The following is a 20034-nucleotide window of genomic DNA, read 5'->3' as shown; positions in this document are numbered from 1 at the left end:
CTCCTCACCTCTCCGGTCAGGTCTGTGTATTATTAATAGAGATGAGAGTGATGTCATGTGACCTCCCAGAATCCTCCTCACCTCTCCGGTCAGGTCTGTGTATTATTAATAGAGATAAGAGGGATGTCATGTGACCTCCCAGAATCCTCCTCACCTCTCCGGTCAGGTCTGCGTTTTATTAATAGAGATGAGAGTGATGTCATGTGACCTCCCAGAATCCTCCTCACCTCTCCGGTCAGGTCTGTGTTTTATTGATAGAGATGAGAGTGATGTCATGTGACCTCCCAGAATCCTCCTCACCTCTCCGGTCAGGTCTGTGTTTTATTAATAGAGATGAGAGTGATGTCATGTGACCTCCCAGAATCCTCCTCACCTCTCCGGTCAGGTCTGTGTTTTATTGATAGAGATGAGAGTGATGTCATGTGACCTCCCAGAATCCTCCTCACCTCTCCGGTCAGGTCTGTGTATTATTAATAGAGATAAGAGTGATGTCATGTGACCTCCCAGAATCCTCCTCACCTCTCCGGTCAGGTCTGTGTTTTATTAATAGAGATAAGAGTGATGTCATGTGACCTCCCAGAATCCTCCTCACCTCTCCGGTCAGGTCTGTGTTTTATTAATAGAGATAAGAGTGATGTCACGTGACCTCCCAGAATCCTCCTCACCTCTCCGGTCAGGTCTGTGTTTTATTAATAGAGATAAGAGTGATGTCATGTGACCTCCCAGAATCCTCCTCACCTCTCCGGTCAGGTCTGCGTTTTATTAATAGAGATGAGAGTGATGTCATGTGACCTCCCAGAATCCTCCTCACCTCTCCGGTCAGGTCTGTGTTTTATTAATAGAGATAAGAGTGATGTCACGTGACCTCCCAGAATCCTCCTCACCTCTCTGGTCAGGTCTGTGTTTTATTAATAGAGATAAGAGTGATGTCATGTGACCTCCCAGAATCCTCCTCACCTCTCCGGTCAGGTCTGCGTTTTATTAATAGAGATAAGAGTGATGTCACGTGACCTCCCAGAATCCTCCTCTCCTCTCTGGTCAGGTCTGTGTTTTATTAATAGAGATAAGAGTGATGTCATGTGACCTCCCAGAATCCTCCTCACCTCTCCGGTCAGGTCTGCGTTTTATTAATAGAGATGAGAGTGATGTCATGTGACCTCCCAGAATCCTCCTCACCTCTCCGGTCAGGTCTGTGTTTTATTAATAGAGATGAGAGTGATGTCATGTGACCTCCCAGAATCCTCCTCACCTCTCCGGTCAGGTCTGTGTTTTATTAATAGAGATGAGAGTGATGTCATGTGACCTCCCAGAATCCTCCTCACCTCTCCGGTCAGGTCTGTGTTTTATTAATAGAGATAAGAGTGATGTCATGTGACCTCCCAGAATCCTCCTCACCTCTCCGGTCATGTGACCTCCCAGAATCCTCCTCACCTCTCCGGTCAGGTCTGTGTTTTATTAATAGAGATGAGAGTGATGCCATGTGACCTCCCAGAATCCTCCTCACCTCTCCGGTCAGGTCTGTGTTTTATTAATAGAGATGAGAGTGATGCCATGTGACCTCCCAGAATCCTCCTCACCTCTCCGGTCAGGTCTGTGTTTTATTAATAGAGATGAGAGTGATGTCATGTGACCTCCCAGAATCCTCCTCACCTCTCCGGTCAGGTCTGTGTTTTATTAATAGAGATGAGAGTGATGTCATGTGACCTCCCAGAATCCTCCTCACCTCTCCGGTCAGGTCTGTGTTTTATTAATAGAGATGAGAGTGATGTCATGTGACCTCCCAGAATCCTCCTCACCTCTCCGGTCAGGTCTGTGTTTTATTAATAGAGATAAGAGTGATGTCATGTGACCTCCCAGAATCCTCCTCACCTCTCCGGTCAGGTCTGTGTTTTATTAATAGAGATAAGAGAGATGTCATGTGACCTCCCAGAATCCTCCTCACCTCTCCGGTCAGGTCTGTGTATTATTAATAGAGATAAGATTCATGTCATGTGACCTCCCAGAATCCTCCTCACCTCTCCGGTCAGGTCTGTGTTTTATTAATAGAGATAAGATTCATGTCATGTGACCTCCCAGAATCCTCCTCACCTCTCCGGTCATGTGACCTCCTCCCAGAATCCTCCTCACCTCTCCGGTCAGGTCTGTGTGTTATTAATAGAGATAAGAGTGATGTCATGTGACCTCCCAGAATCCTCCTCACCTCTCCAGTCAGGTCTGTGTTTTATTAATAGAGATAAGAGTGATGTCATGTGACTTCCCAGAATCCTCCTCACCTCTCCGGTCAGGTCTGTGTTTTATATAATAGAGATAAGAGTGATGTCATGTGACCTCCCAGAATCCTCCTCACCTCTCCGGTCAGGTCTGTGTTTTATTAATAGAGATAAGAGTGATGTCATGTGACCTCCCAGAATCCTCCTCACCTCTCCGGTCAGGACTGTGTTTTATTAATAGAGATAAGAGTGATGTCATGTGACCTCCCAGAATCCTCCTCACCTCTCCGGTCAGGTCTGTGTTTTATTAATAGAGATAAGAGTGATGTCATGTGACCTCCCAGAATCCTCCTCACCTCTCCGGTCAGGTCTGTGTTTTATTAATAGAGATAAGAGTGATGTCATGTGACCTCCCAGAATCCTCCTCACCTCTCCGGTCAGGTCTGTGTTTTATTAATAGAGATAAGAGAGATGTCATGTGACCTCCCAGAATCCTCCTCACCTCTCCGGTCAGGTCTGTGTTTTATTAATAGAGATAAGATTCATGTCATGTGACCTCCCAGAATCCTCCTCACCTCTCCGGTCATGTGACCTCCTCCCAGAATCCTCCTCACCTCTCCGGTCAGGTCTGTGTTTTATTAATAGAGATAAGAGTGATGTCATGTGACTTCCCAGAATCCTCCTCACCTCTCCGGTCAGGTCTGTGTTTTATATAATAGAGATAAGAGTGATGTCATGTGACCTCCCAGAATCCTCCTCACCTCTCCGGTCAGGTCTGTGTTTTATTAATAGAGATAAGAGTGATGTCATGTGACCTCCCAGAATCCTCCTCACCTCTCCGGTCAGGACTGTGTTTTATTAATAGAGATAAGAGTGATGTCATGTGACCTCCCAGAATCCTCCTCACCTCTCCGGTCAGGTCTGTGTTTTATTAATAGAGATAAGAGTGATGTCATGTGACCTCCCAGAATCCTCCTCACCTCTCCGGTCAGGTCTGTGTTTTATTAATAGAGATAAGAGTGATGTCATGTGACCTCCCAGAATCCTCCTCACCTCTCCGGTCAGGTCTGTGTTTTATTAATAGAGATAAGAGAGATGTCATGTGACCTCCCAGAATCCTCCTCACCTCTCCGGTCAGGTCTGTGTTTTATTAATAGAGATAAGAGAGATGTCATGTGACCTCCCAGAATCCTCCTCACCTCTCCGGTCAGGTCTGTGTATTATTAATAGAGATAAGATTCATGTCATGTGACCTCCCAGAATCCTCCTCACCTCTCCGGTCAGGTCTGTGTTTTATTAATAGAGATAAGATTCATGTCATGTGACCTCCCAGAATCCTCCTCACCTCTCCGGTCATGTGACCTCCTCCCAGAATCCTCCTCACCTCTCCGGTCAGGTCTGTGTGTTATTAATAGAGATAAGAGTGATGTCATGTGACCTCCCAGAATCCTCCTCACCTCTCCAGTCAGGTCTGTGTTTTATTAATAGAGATAAGAGTGATGTCATGTGACTTCCCAGAATCCTCCTCACCTCTCCGGTCAGGTCTGTGTTTTATATAATAGAGATAAGAGTGATGTCATGTGACCTCCCAGAATCCTCCTCACCTCTCCGGTCAGGTCTGTGTTTTATTAATAGAGATAAGAGTGATGTCATGTGACCTCCCAGAATCCTCCTCACCTCTCCGGTCAGGACTGTGTTTTATTAATAGAGATAAGAGTGATGTCATGTGACCTCCCAGAATCCTCCTCACCTCTCCGGTCAGGTCTGTGTTTTATTAATAGAGATAAGAGTGATGTCATGTGACCTCCCAGAATCCTCCTCACCTCTCCGGTCAGGTCTGTGTTTTATTAATAGAGATAAGAGTGATGTCATGTGACCTCCCAGAATCCTCCTCACCTCTCCGGTCAGGTCTGTGTTTTATTAATAGAGATAAGAGAGATGTCATGTGACCTCCCAGAATCCTCCTCACCTCTCCGGTCAGGTCTGTGTTTTATTAATAGAGATAAGATTCATGTCATGTGACCTCCCAGAATCCTCCTCACCTCTCCGGTCATGTGACCTCCTCCCAGAATCCTCCTCACCTCTCCGGTCAGGTCTGTGTGTTATTAATAGAGATAAGAGTGATGTCATGTGACCTCCCAGAATCCTCCTCACCTCTCCGGTCATGTGACCTCCTCCCAGAATCCTCCTCACCTCTCCGGTCAGGTCTGTGTGTTATTAATAGAGATAAGAGTGATGTCATGTGACCTCCCAGAATCCTCCTCACCTCTCCGGTCAGGTCTGTGTTTTATTAATGGAGATAAGAGTGATGTCATGTGACCTCCCAGAATCCTCCTCACCTCTCCGGTCAGGTCTGTGTTTTATTAATAGAGATAAGAGTGATGTCATGTGACCTCCCAGAATCCTCCTCACCTCTCCGGTCAGGTCTGTGTTTTATTAATAGAGATAAGAGTGATGTCATGTGACCTCCCAGAATCCTCCTCACCTCTCCGGTCAGGTCTGTGTTTTATTAATAGAGATAAGAGTGATGTCATGTGACCTCCCAGAATCCTCCTCACCTCTCCGGTCAGGTCTGTGTTTTATTAATAGAGATAAGAGTGATGTCATGTGACCTCCTCCCAGAATCCTCCTCACCTCTCCGGTCAGGTCTGTGTTTTATTAATGGAGATAAGAGTGATGTCATGTGACCTCCCAGAATCCTCCTCACCTCTCCGGTCAGGTCTGTGTTTTATTAATAGAGATAAGAGTGATGTCATGTGACCTCCCAGAATCCTCCTCACCTCTCCGGTCAGCAGGTAGACGATCTCCAGGGTGAGGTTCAGTATCCTCTTGGCTATGTTGGTGCCGTCCATCCCGGGTGAAGTGGTCAGAGGTGTGGATGTTGTGATGGAGAACTGACCATTGGTGATCTTAGAAGAGAGAAAATGCCACATAACGATATTACAATGGCCAATAATACTTCCTAAAGATCCTGTACAGAGGAGATCGACTGTGTGAACCTGACAGACTAATGCCCCCTCCCCCCTCCATATATACAGTATCTCACAAAAGTCAGTACACCCCTAAGTGAAAATGTCCAAATTGGGCCCAAAGTGTCAATATTTTGTGTGGCCGCCATTATTTTCCAGCACGGCCTTCACCCTCTTGGACATGGAGGTCAGCAGAGCTTCACAGGTTGTCTCTGGAGTCCTCTTCCCCTCCCCTATGATGACATCACAGAGCTGGTGGATGTTGGAGACCTTCCCCTCCTCCACCTTCCCTCTGAGGATCCCCCACAGATGATCAATAGGGTTTAGGTCTGGAGACATGCTTGGCCAGTCCATCACCTTCACCCTCAGCTTCTTTAGCAAGGCAGTGGTGGTGTTGGAGGTGTGTTTGGGGTGGTTATCATGTTGGAATACTGCCCTGCGGTCCAGTCTCTGAAGGGAGGGGATCATGCTCTGCTTCAGTATGTCACAGTACATGTTGGCATTCATTGTCCCCTCAATGATCTGTAGCCCCCCCAGTGCCGGCAGCACTCATGTAGCCCCAGACCATGACACCCCCACCACCATGCCTGACTGTAGACAAGACACACTTGTCTTTGTCCTCCTCACCTGGTTGCCCCCACACACGCTTGTCACCATCTGACACCAAATACCTTTATCTTGGTCTCATCAGACCACAGGACATGGTTCCAGTATTCCATCTCCTTAGTCTGCTTGTCTTCAGCAAACTGTTTGTGGTCTTTCTTGTGCATCATCTTTAGAAGAGGCTTCCTTCTGGGATGACAGCCATGCAGACCAATTTGATGCAGTGTGCGGTGTATGGTCTGAGCACTGACAGGCTGACCCCCCCCCCCCCCCCTACAAACTCTGCAGCAATGCTGGCAGCACTCATACGTCTATTTCCCAAAGACAACCTCTGGATATGACGCTGATCACGTGACCTCAACTTCTTTGGTGGACCATGGCGAGGCCTGTTCTGAGGGGAACCCGTCCTGTTATTCCGCTGTATGGTCTTGGCCACCGTGCTGCAGATCAGTTTCAGGGTCTTGGCAATCTTCTTATAGCCTAGAACATCTTTATGTAGAGCAAAAATTCTTATCTTCAGATCCTCAGAGAGATCTTTGCCATGAGGTGCCATGTTGTACTTCCAGTGACCAGTATGAGAGAGTGAGAGCGGTAACACCAAATTTATCACACCTGCTCCCCATTCACACCTGAGACCTTGTAACACTAACGAGTCACATGACACCGGGGGAGGGAAAATGGCCAATTGGGCCCAATTTGGGACATTTTCACTTAGGGGTGTACTGACTTTTGTCAGATACTGTATATAGAAAGCCCTCCCCTGTATATAATATAATGCTTCCCTCCATATAAAATACATAACACACTGCCCCTGGTATAATAATATTGTACTCAGTACAGTTATCAGAGGACGGTTATAGCAGGTCAGTTATATTATTACGGTCGGAGGGCAGTTATATCGGGTCAGTTATATTATTACGGTCGGAGGGCGGTTATATCAGGTCAGTTATATTATTACGGTCGGAGGGCGGTTATATCGGGTCAGTTATATTATTACGGTCGGTCGGAGGACGGTTATATCAGGTCAGTTATATTATTACGGTCGGAGTACGGTTATATCGGGTCAGTTATATTATTACGGTCGGAGGGCAGTTATATCAGGTCAGTTATATTATTACGGTCGGAGGGCGGTTATATCAGGTCAGTTATATTATTACGGTCGGAGGGCGGTTATATCAGGTCAGTTATATTATTACGGTCGGAGGGCGGTTATATCAGGTCAGTTATATTATTACGGTCGGTCGGAGGACGGTTATATCAGGTCAGTTATATTATTACGGTCGGAGGGCGGTTATATCAGGTCAGTTATATTATTACGGTCGGAGGGCGGTTATATCGGGTCAGTTATATTATTACGGTCGGTCGGAGGACGGTTATATCAGGTCAGTTATATTATTACGGTCGGAGTACGGTTATATCGGGTCAGTTATATTATTACGGTCGGAGGGCAGTTATATCAGGTCAGTTATATTATTACGGTCGGAGGGCGGTTATATCAGGTCAGTTATATTATTACGGTCGGAGGGCGGTTATATCAGGTCAGTTATATTATTACGGTCGGAGGGCGGTTATATCAGGTCAGTTATATTATTACGGTCGGTCGGAGGACGGTTATATCAGGTCAGTTATATTATTACGGTCGGAGGGCGGTTATATCAGGTCAGTTATATTATTACGGTCGGAGGGCGGTTATATCAGGTCAGTTATATTATTACGGTCGGTCGGAGGACGGTTATATCGGGTCAGTTATATTATTACGGTCGGAGGACAGTTATATCAGGTCAGTTATATTATTACGGTCGGAGTACGATTATATCGGGTCAGTTATATTATTACGGTCGGAGGGCGGTTATATCAGGTCAGTTATATTATTACGGTCGGAGGGCGGTTATATCGGGTCAGTTATATTATTACGGTCGGTCGGAGGACGGTTATATCAGGTCAGTTATATTATTACGGTCGGAGGACGGTTATATCAGGTCAGTTATATTATTACGGTCGGAGTACGGTTATATCGGGTCAGTTATATTATTACGGTCGGAGGGCGGTTATATCAGGTCAGTTATATTATTACGGTCGGAGTACGGTTATATCGGGTCAGTTATATTATTACGGTCGGAGGACGGTTATATCGGGTCAGTTATATTATTACGGTCGGAGGACGGTTATATCAGGTCAGTTATATTATTACGGTCGGAGGACGGTTATATCGGGTCAGTTATATTATTATGGTCGGAGGACGGTTATATCGGGTCAGTTATATTATTATGGTCGGTCGGAGGGCGGTTATATCAGGTCAGTTATATTATTACGGTCGGAGGGCGGTTATATCAGGTCAGTTATATTATTACGGTCGGAGGGCGGTTATATCAGGTCAGTTATATTATTACGGTCGGAGGACGGTTATATCGGGTCAGTTATATTATTATGGTCGGTCGGAGGGCGGTTATATCAGGTCAGTTATATTATTACGGTCGGAGGACGGTTATATCGGGTCAGTTATATTATTACGGTTCGGAGGGCGGTTATATGGGGTCAGTTATATTATTACGGTCGGAGGACGGTTATATGGGGTCAGTTATATTATTACGGTCGGAGGACGGTTATATCAGGTCAGTTATATTATTACGGTCGGTCGGAGAACGGTTATATCGGGTCAGTTATATTATTACGGTCGGTCGGAGAACGGTTATATCGGGTCAGTTATATTATTACGGTCGGTCGGAGAACGGTTATATCAGGTCAGTTATATTATTACGGTCAGAGGACGGTTATATCGGGTCAGTTATATTATTACGGTCGGAGGACGGTTATATCAGGTCAGTTATATTATTACGGTCGGAGGACGGTTATATCAGGTCAGTTATATTATTACGGTCGGAGGACGGTTATAGCAGGTCAGTTATATTATTACGGTCGGAGGACGGTTATAGCAGGTCAGTTATATTATTACGGTCGGAGGACGGTTATATCAGGTCAGTTATATTGTTACGGTTCGGAGGACGGTTATATCGGGTCAGTTATATTATTACGGTCGGAGGACGGTTATAGCAGGTCAGTTATATTATTACGGTCGGAGGACGGTTATAGCAGGTCAGTTATATTGTTACGGTTCGGAGGACGGTTATATGGGGTCAGTTATATTATTACGGTCGGAGGACGGTTATATCAGGTCAGTTATATTATTACGGTCGGAGGACGGTTATATCGGGTCAGTTATATTATTACGGTCGGAGGACGGTTATAGCAGGTCAGTTATATTATTACGGTCGGAGGACGGTTATAGCAGGTCAGTTATATTATTACGGTCGGTCGGAGGACGGTTATAGCAGGTCAGTTATATTATTACGGTCGGTCGGAGGACGGTTATATCGGGTCAGTTATATTATTATGTTCGGTCGGAGGACGGTTATATCGGGTCAGTTATATTATTACGGTCGGAGGGCGGTTATATCAGGTCAGTTATATTATTACGGTCGGTCGGAGGACGGTTATATCGGGTCAGTTATATTATTACGGTCGGAGGGCGGTTATATCGGGTCAGTTATATTATTACGGTCGGAGGGCGGTTATATCAGGTCAGTTATATTATTACGGTCGGAGGACGGTTATATGGGGTCAGTTATATTATTACGGTCGGAGGACGGTTATATCAGGTCAGTTATATTATTACGGTCGGAGGACGGTTATATGGGGTCAGTTATATTATTACGGTCGGAGGACGGTTATATCAGGTCAGTTATATTATTACGGTCGGAGGACGGTTATATCGCGTCAGTTATATTATTACGGTCGGTCGGAGGACGGTTATATCAGGTCAGTTATATTATTACGGTCGGAGGACGGTTATATCGGGTCAGTTATATTATTACGATCGGTCGGAGGACGGTTATAGCAGGTCAGTTATATTATTACGGTCGGAGGACGGTTATATCAGGTCAGTTATATTATTACGGTCGGAGGACGGTTATATCAGGTCAGTTATATTATTACGGTCGGAGGACGGTTATATCAGGTCAGTTATATTATTACGGTCGGTCGGAGGACGGTTATATCAGGTCAGTTATATTATTACGGTCGGAGGACGGTTATATCGGGTCAGTTATATTATTACGATCGGTCGGAGGACGGTTATAGCAGGTCAGTTATATTATTACGGTCGGAGGACGGTTATATCGGGTCAGTTATATTATTACGATCGGTCGGAGGACGGTTATAGCAGGTCAGTTATATTATTACGGTCGGAGGACGGTTATATCAGGTCAGTTATATTATTACGGTCGGAGGACGGTTATATCGGGTCAGTTATATTATTACGATCGGTCGGAGGGTGGTTATATCAGGTCAGTTATATTATTACGGTCGGAGGACGGTTATATCAGGTCAGTTATATTATTACGGTCGGAGGACGGTTATAGCAGGTCAGTTATATTATTACGGTCGGAGGGCGGTTATATCGGGTCAGTTATATTATTACGGTCGGAGGGCGGTTATATCAGGTCAGTTATATTATTACGGTCGGAGGGCGGTTATATCGGGTCAGTTATATTATTACGGTCGGTCGGAGGACGGTTATATCAGGTCAGTTATATTATTACGGTCGGAGTACGGTTATATCGGGTCAGTTATATTATTACGGTCGGAGGGCAGTTATATCAGGTCAGTTATATTATTACGGTCGGAGGGCGGTTATATCAGGTCAGTTATATTATTACGGTCGGAGGGCGGTTATATCAGGTCAGTTATATTATTACGGTCGGAGGGCGGTTATATCAGGTCAGTTATATTATTACGGTCGGTCGGAGGACGGTTATATCAGGTCAGTTATATTATTACGGTCGGAGGGCGGTTATATCAGGTCAGTTATATTATTACGGTCGGAGGGCGGTTATATCGGGTCAGTTATATTATTACGGTCGGTCGGAGGACGGTTATATCAGGTCAGTTATATTATTACGGTCGGAGTACGGTTATATCGGGTCAGTTATATTATTACGGTCGGAGGGCAGTTATATCAGGTCAGTTATATTATTACGGTCGGAGGGCGGTTATATCAGGTCAGTTATATTATTACGGTCGGAGGGCGGTTATATCAGGTCAGTTATATTATTACGGTCGGAGGGCGGTTATATCAGGTCAGTTATATTATTACGGTCGGTCGGAGGACGGTTATATCAGGTCAGTTATATTATTACGGTCGGAGGGCGGTTATATCAGGTCAGTTATATTATTACGGTCGGAGGGCGGTTATATCAGGTCAGTTATATTATTACGGTCGGTCGGAGGACGGTTATATCGGGTCAGTTATATTATTACGGTCGGAGGACAGTTATATCAGGTCAGTTATATTATTACGGTCGGAGTACGATTATATCGGGTCAGTTATATTATTACGGTCGGAGGGCGGTTATATCAGGTCAGTTATATTATTACGGTCGGAGGGCGGTTATATCGGGTCAGTTATATTATTACGGTCGGTCGGAGGACGGTTATATCAGGTCAGTTATATTATTACGGTCGGAGGACGGTTATATCAGGTCAGTTATATTATTACGGTCGGAGTACGGTTATATCGGGTCAGTTATATTATTACGGTCGGAGGGCGGTTATATCAGGTCAGTTATATTATTACGGTCGGAGTACGGTTATATCGGGTCAGTTATATTATTACGGTCGGAGGACGGTTATATCGGGTCAGTTATATTATTACGGTCGGAGGACGGTTATATCAGGTCAGTTATATTATTACGGTCGGAGGACGGTTATATCGGGTCAGTTATATTATTATGGTCGGAGGACGGTTATATCGGGTCAGTTATATTATTATGGTCGGTCGGAGGGCGGTTATATCAGGTCAGTTATATTATTACGGTCGGAGGGCGGTTATATCAGGTCAGTTATATTATTACGGTCGGAGGGCGGTTATATCAGGTCAGTTATATTATTACGGTCGGAGGACGGTTATATCGGGTCAGTTATATTATTATGGTCGGTCGGAGGGCGGTTATATCAGGTCAGTTATATTATTACGGTCGGAGGACGGTTATATCGGGTCAGTTATATTATTACGGTTCGGAGGGCGGTTATATGGGGTCAGTTATATTATTACGGTCGGAGGACGGTTATATGGGGTCAGTTATATTATTACGGTCGGAGGACGGTTATATCAGGTCAGTTATATTATTACGGTCGGTCGGAGAACGGTTATATCGGGTCAGTTATATTATTACGGTCGGTCGGAGAACGGTTATATCGGGTCAGTTATATTATTACGGTCGGTCGGAGAACGGTTATATCAGGTCAGTTATATTATTACGGTCAGAGGACGGTTATATCGGGTCAGTTATATTATTACGGTCGGAGGACGGTTATATCAGGTCAGTTATATTATTACGGTCGGAGGACGGTTATATCAGGTCAGTTATATTATTACGGTCGGAGGACGGTTATAGCAGGTCAGTTATATTATTACGGTCGGAGGACGGTTATAGCAGGTCAGTTATATTATTACGGTCGGAGGACGGTTATATCAGGTCAGTTATATTGTTACGGTTCGGAGGACGGTTATATCGGGTCAGTTATATTATTACGGTCGGAGGACGGTTATAGCAGGTCAGTTATATTATTACGGTCGGAGGACGGTTATAGCAGGTCAGTTATATTGTTACGGTTCGGAGGACGGTTATATGGGGTCAGTTATATTATTACGGTCGGAGGACGGTTATATCAGGTCAGTTATATTATTACGGTCGGAGGACGGTTATATCGGGTCAGTTATATTATTACGGTCGGAGGACGGTTATAGCAGGTCAGTTATATTATTACGGTCGGAGGACGGTTATAGCAGGTCAGTTATATTATTACGGTCGGTCGGAGGACGGTTATAGCAGGTCAGTTATATTATTACGGTCGGTCGGAGGACGGTTATATCGGGTCAGTTATATTATTATGTTCGGTCGGAGGACGGTTATATCGGGTCAGTTATATTATTACGGTCGGAGGGCGGTTATATCAGGTCAGTTATATTATTACGGTCGGTCGGAGGACGGTTATATCGGGTCAGTTATATTATTACGGTCGGAGGGCGGTTATATCGGGTCAGTTATATTATTACGGTCGGAGGGCGGTTATATCAGGTCAGTTATATTATTACGGTCGGAGGACGGTTATATGGGGTCAGTTATATTATTACGGTCGGAGGACGGTTATATCAGGTCAGTTATATTATTACGGTCGGAGGACGGTTATATCGCGTCAGTTATATTATTACGGTCGGTCGGAGGACGGTTATAGCAGGTCAGTTATATTATTACGGTCGGAGGACGGTTATATCAGGTCAGTTATATTATTACGGTCGGAGGACGGTTATATCAGGTCAGTTATATTATTACGGTCGGAGGACGGTTATATCAGGTCAGTTATATTATTACGGTCGGTCGGAGGACGGTTATATCAGGTCAGTTATATTATTACGGTCGGAGGACGGTTATATCGGGTCAGTTATATTATTACGATCGGTCGGAGGACGGTTATAGCAGGTCAGTTATATTATTACGGTCGGAGGACGGTTATATCGGGTCAGTTATATTATTACGATCGGTCGGAGGACGGTTATAGCAGGTCAGTTATATTATTACGGTCGGAGGACGGTTATATCAGGTCAGTTATATTATTACGGTCGGAGGACGGTTATATCGGGTCAGTTATATTATTACGATCGGTCGGAGGGTGGTTATATCAGGTCAGTTATATTATTACGGTCGGAGGACGGTTATATCAGGTCAGTTATATTATTACGGTCGGAGGACGGTTATAGCAGGTCAGTTATATTATTACGGTCGGAGGACGGTTATATCAGGTCAGTTATATTATTACGGTCGGAGGACGGTTATAGCAGGTCAGTTATATTATTACGGTCGGAGGACGGTTATATCAGGTCAGTTATATTATTACGGTCGGAGGACGGTTATAGCAGGTCAGTTATATTATTACGGTCGGAGGACGGTTATAGCAGGTCAGTTATATTATTATGGTCGGTCGGAGGGCGGTTATATGGGGTCAGTTATATTATTACGGTCGGAGGACGGTTATAGCAGGTCAGTTATATTATTACGGTCGGAGGACGGTTATATCAGGTCAGTTATATTATTACGGTCGGAGGACGGTTATAGCAGGTCAGTTATATTATTACGGTCGGAGGACGGTTATATCAGGTCAGTTATATTATTACGGTTCGGAGGGCGGTTATATGGGGTCAGTTATATTATTACGGTCGGAGGACGGTTATATGGGGTCAGTTATATTATTACGGTCGGAGGACGGTTATATCAGGTCAGTTATATTATTACGGTCGGTCGGAGAACGGTTATATCGGGTCAGTTATATTATTACGGTCGGTCGGAGAACGGTTATATCGGGTCAGTTATATTATTACGGTCGGTCGGAGAACGGTTATATCAGGTCAGTTATATTATTACGGTCAGAGGACGGTTATATCGGGTCAGTTATATTATTACGGTCGGAGGACGGTTATATCAGGTCAGTTATATTATTACGGTCGGAGGACGGTTATATCAGGTCAGTTATATTATTACGGTCGGAGGACGGTTATAGCAGGTCAGTTATATTATTACGGTCGGAGGACGGTTATAGCAGGTCAGTTATATTATTACGGTCGGAGGACGGTTATATCAGGTCAGTTATATTGTTACGGTTCGGAGGACGGTTATATCGGGTCAGTTATATTATTACGGTCGGAGGACGGTTATAGCAGGTCAGTTATATTATTACGGTCGGAGGACGGTTATAGCAGGTCAGTTATATTGTTACGGTTCGGAGGACGGTTATATGGGGTCAGTTATATTATTACGGTCGGAGGACGGTTATATCAGGTCAGTTATATTATTACGGTCGGAGGACGGTTATATCGGGTCAGTTATATTATTACGGTCGGAGGACGGTTATAGCAGGTCAGTTATATTATTACGGTCGGAGGACGGTTATAGCAGGTCAGTTATATTATTACGGTCGGTCGGAGGACGGTTATAGCAGGTCAGTTATATTATTACGGTCGGTCGGAGGACGGTTATATCGGGTCAGTTATATTATTATGTTCGGTCGGAGGACGGTTATATCGGGTCAGTTATATTATTACGGTCGGAGGGCGGTTATATCAGGTCAGTTATATTATTACGGTCGGTCGGAGGACGGTTATATCGGGTCAGTTATATTATTACGGTCGGAGGGCGGTTATATCGGGTCAGTTATATTATTACGGTCGGAGGGCGGTTATATCAGGTCAGTTATATTATTACGGTCGGAGGACGGTTATATGGGGTCAGTTATATTATTACGGTCGGAGGACGGTTATATCAGGTCAGTTATATTATTACGGTCGGAGGACGGTTATATCGCGTCAGTTATATTATTACGGTCGGTCGGAGGACGGTTATAGCAGGTCAGTTATATTATTACGGTCGGAGGACGGTTATATCAGGTCAGTTATATTATTACGGTCGGAGGACGGTTATATCAGGTCAGTTATATTATTACGGTCGGAGGACGGTTATATCAGGTCAGTTATATTATTACGGTCGGTCGGAGGACGGTTATATCAGGTCAGTTATATTATTACGGTCGGAGGACGGTTATATCGGGTCAGTTATATTATTACGATCGGTCGGAGGACGGTTATAGCAGGTCAGTTATATTATTACGGTCGGAGGACGGTTATATCGGGTCAGTTATATTATTACGATCGGTCGGAGGACGGTTATAGCAGGTCAGTTATATTATTACGGTCGGAGGACGGTTATATCAGGTCAGTTATATTATTACGGTCGGAGGACGGTTATATCGGGTCAGTTATATTATTACGATCGGTCGGAGGGTGGTTATATCAGGTCAGTTATATTATTACGGTCGGAGGACGGTTATATCAGGTCAGTTATATTATTACGGTCGGAGGACGGTTATAGCAGGTCAGTTATATTATTACGGTCGGAGGACGGTTATATCAGGTCAGTTATATTATTACGGTCGGAGGACGGTTATAGCAGGTCAGTTATATTATTACGGTCGGAGGACGGTTATATCAGGTCAGTTATATTATTACGGTCGGAGGACGGTTATAGCAGGTCAGTTATATTATTACGGTCGGAGGACGGTTATAGCAGGTCAGTTATATTATTATGGTCGGTCGGAGGGCGGTTATATGGGGTCAGTTATATTATTACGGTCGGAGGACGGTTATAGCAGGTCAGTTATATTATTACGGTCGGAGGACGGTTATATCAGGTCAGTTATATTATTACGGTCGGAGGACGGTTATATCAGGTCAGTTATATTATTACGGTCGGAGGACGGTTATAGCAGGTCAGTTATATTATTACGGTCGGAGGACGGTTATAGCAGGTCAGTTATATTATTACGGTCGGAGGGCGGTTATATGGGGTCAGTTATATTATTACGGTCGGAGGACGGTTATATCGGGTCAGTTATATTATTACGGTCGGAGGGCGGTTATATCAGGTCAGTTATATTATTACGGTCGGAGGACGGTTATATCGGGTCAGTTATATTATTACGGTCGGAGGGCGGTTATATCAGGTCAGTTATATTATTACGGTCGGAGGACGGTTATATCAGGTCAGTTATATTATTACGGTCGGAGGACGGTTATATCAGGTCAGTTATATTATTACGGTCGGAGGGCGGTTATATGGGGTCAGTTATATTATTATGGTCGGAGGACGGTTATATCAGGTCAGTTATATTATTACGGTCGGAGGACGGTTATATCGGGTCAGTTATATTATTACGGTCGGAGGACGGTTATATCGGGTCAGTTATATTATTACGGTCGGAGGACGGTTATATCAGGTCAGTTATATTATTACGGTCGGAGGGCGGTTATATCAGGTCAGTTATATTATTACGGTCGGAGGACGGTTATAGCAGGTCAGTTATATTATTACGATCGGTCGGAGGACGGTTATATCGGGTCAGTTATATTATTACGGTCGGAGGGCGGTTATATGGGGTCAGTTATATTATTACGGTCGGAGGACGGTTATAGCAGGTCAGTTATATTATTACGGTCGGAGGACGGTTATATGGGGTCAGTTATATTACGGTCGGTCAGTACAGAGACATACACGATCAGTCTGAGGGATTACACTCCGGAGGTGATTATAACACAGCACAGTCTGATTACCTCTCAGCACAGCAGAAGGGGACCCCCATTCATGGTGACACAGGAAGTGATGATGTCACAGCCCAGGGGATTGTGGGAGTTCCAGTCTCAGCCATGGAGTTGGAGTCTTTGGAGTCACAGTGACATGTAATGTGGGCACTCTTCTTCCCCTCTAGTGCTGAGCTGAGAAGTCACATGACCAGAGCAGACCAATCAGAGCATAATGCTTAAGGCAGCTGGGACGATAGAGGCAGAAGCAGCAGATGGCTGCAGTGTCTCCTCTATGGAGTTCTAGAAATCCATTATTACGGCTCCAGCTGGTAGGGGATCGGAGAGAAGAGACAGCCGCAGGTTGTAGGAGATTCCACATCCATCCTAATGGGAGAGAGGGGAAGGCCGTCCACAAGGTTTAGGAGGGTGTCTATGGGAATGTCTGACCATTCTTCCAGAAGAGCATTTGTGAGGACAGGCACTGATGTTGGATGAGAAGGCCTGGCTCTTAATCTCCGCTTTAAGAGTTCCCTTCATTGGAACTAAGGGGCCAAGCCCAACCCCCTGAAAAACAACCCCCACCATAATACCCCCTCCCCCACACCACAACCCCCCCACACCATAATCCCCCTCCCCCACACCATAATCCCCCCTCACTATAATCCCCCTCCCCCACACCATAATTCCCCTACAATAATCCCCCCTCCCCCCACACTATACTCCCCTCCACCCCCACATCATAATCCCCCCTCCCCCACACCATAATCCCCCCTCACTATAATCCCCCTCCCCCCCACTATACTCCCCCTCCACCCCCACATCATAATCCCCCCTCCCCCACACCACAACCCCCCCTCACTATAATCCTCCCTCCCCACACCATAATCCCCCCTCACTATAATCCCCCCCCACACCATAATCCCCCTCACTATAATCCCCCTCCCCCCACTATACTCCCCCTCCACCCCCACATCATAATCCCCCCTCCCCCACACCACAACCCCCCCTCACTATAATCCCCCTCCCCCACACCCATAATCCCCCCTCACTATAATCCCCCCCACACCATAATCCCCCCTCACTATAATCCCCCTCCCCCCACTATACTCCCCCTCCACCCCCACATCATAATCCCCCCTCCCCCACACCATAATCCCCCCTCCACCACACCACAATCCCCCCTCACTATAATCCCCCTCCACCCCCATACCATAATCCCCCTCACACCATAATCCCCCTCCCCCAACACCATAATCCCCCCTCACCATAATCCCCTCACACCACAATCCCCCCTCACTATAATCCCCTCCCCCCCACTATACTCCCCCTCCACCCCCACATCATAATCCCCCCTCCACCAAATGATTAGGATCAGTGCATAAAGCAAGGCCCATAAAGACATGGATGAGCGAGTTTGGGGTGGAGGAACTTGGCGGGCTTGCACAGAGTCCTGACCTCAACCCCAAAGAACGCCTTTGGGATGAATTAAGAGTGGAGACTTGAAGCCAGGCCTTCTCATCCAACATCAGTGCCTGACCTCACAAATGCGCTTCTGGAAGAATGGTCAAACATTCCCATAGACACCCTCCTAAACCTTGTGGACGGCCTTCCCAGAAGAGGTGAAGCTGTTATAGCTGCAAAGGGCCAACTCAATATTGAACCCTCCGGACTAAGACTGGGGGGGTCATTACAGGTCATGTGTGTGTAAAGGCAGGCGTCCCAATACTTATGACAGTGTAGTGTATCAGTGATGTCCATGTGTGACTCCAGACCCCCCCACCGGATAATGTGACCCCCCAACTTCATACGGAGCTCTGATGAGAAGATTGTCCCCCCCCCCGCCTGATTGGGAGCAACGTCCCTCCGTCCTCCTCATCTGCCCCTGATTTGGAGCAACGTCCCTCTGTCCTCCTCATCTGTCCCTGATTTGGAGCAACGTCCCTCTGTCCCTCCGTCCTCCTCATCTGTCCCTGATTTGGAGCAACGTCCCTCTGTCCTCCTCATCTGTCCCTGATTTGGAGCAACGTCCCTCTGTCCTCCTCATCTGTCCCTGATTTGGAGCAACGTCCCTCTGTCCCTCCGTCCTCCTCATCTGTCCCTGATTTGGAGCAACGTCCCTCTGTCCCTCTGTCCTCCTCATCTGTCCCTGATTTGGAGCAACGTCCCTCTGTCCTCCTCATCTGTCCCTGATTTGGAGCAACGTCCTCTGTCCTCCTCATCTGTCCCTGATTTGGAGCAACGTCCCTCTGTCCTCCTCAATCTGTCCCTGATTTGGAGTAACGTCCCTCTGTCCTCCTCATCTGTCCCTGATTTGGAGCAACGTCCCTCCGTCCTCCTCATCTGTCCCTGATTTGGAGTAACGTCCCTCTGTCCCCTCCTCATCTGTCCCTGATTTGGAGCAACGTCCCTCTGTCCCTCTGTCTTCCTCATCTGTCCCTGATTTGGAGTAACGTCCCTCTGTCCTCCTCATCTGTCCCTGATTTGGAGCAACGTCCCTCTGTCCCTCCGTCCTCCCTCATCTGTCCCTGATTTGGAGCAACGTCCCTCCGTCCTCCTCATCTGTCCCTGATTTGGAGCAACGTCCCTCTGTCCCTCCGTCCTCCTCATCTGTCCCTGATTTGGAGCAACGTCCCTCTGTCCTCCTCATCTGTCCCTGATTTGGAGCAACGTCCCTCCGTCCTCCTCATCTGCCCCTGATTTGGAGTAACGTCCCTCTGTCCTCCTCATCTGTCCCTGATTTGGAGCAACGTCCCTCTGTCCTCCTCATCTGTCCCTGATTTGGAGCAACGTCCCTCTGTCCCTCCTCATCTGTCCCTGATTTGGAGTAACGGCCCTCTGTCCTCCTCATCTGTCCCTGATTTGGAGCAACGTCCCTCTGTCCCTCCTCATCTGTCCCTGATTTGGAGCAACATCCCTCTGTCCTCCTCATCTGTCCCTGATTTGGAGCAACGTCCTCTGTCCTCCTCATCTGTCCCTGATTTGGAGCAACGTCCCTCTGTCCTCCTCATCTGTCCCTGATTTGGAGGAAAGTCCCTCTGTCCTCCTCATCTGTCCCCTGATTTGGAGC

General features: G+C 46.3%; 1 protein-coding gene across 1 annotated transcript in view; it reads right to left on the bottom strand.

Annotated features, from left to right (window-relative positions):
- LOC143960001 (uncharacterized) overlaps positions 1–17100 on the bottom strand; it is a 36552-nt gene extending 19452 nt beyond the window's left edge. Inside the window, exons 1-2 of the mRNA XM_077468251.1 lie at positions 16998–17100; positions 4991–5119 (exon numbers count right to left, since the gene is read on the bottom strand). Of these exons, the coding sequence (XP_077324377.1) occupies positions 4991–5062 (72 nt within the window). The 5' untranslated portion in view covers positions 5063–5119; positions 16998–17100. The remainder of the gene's footprint in view (positions 1–4990; positions 5120–16997) is intronic.
- Positions 17101–20034: the final 2934 nt, after the last annotated feature.

Source organism: Lithobates pipiens, unplaced genomic scaffold (genome assembly GCF_037356315.1).
Source record: "Lithobates pipiens isolate NorthernLeopardFrog02 unplaced genomic scaffold, aLitPip1_a1.2 Scaffold_79, whole genome shotgun sequence".
Classification (NCBI taxonomy): Eukaryota; Metazoa; Chordata; class Amphibia; order Anura; family Ranidae; genus Lithobates; species Lithobates pipiens.
This window is presented reverse-complemented; position numbering and strand designations above follow the sequence as displayed.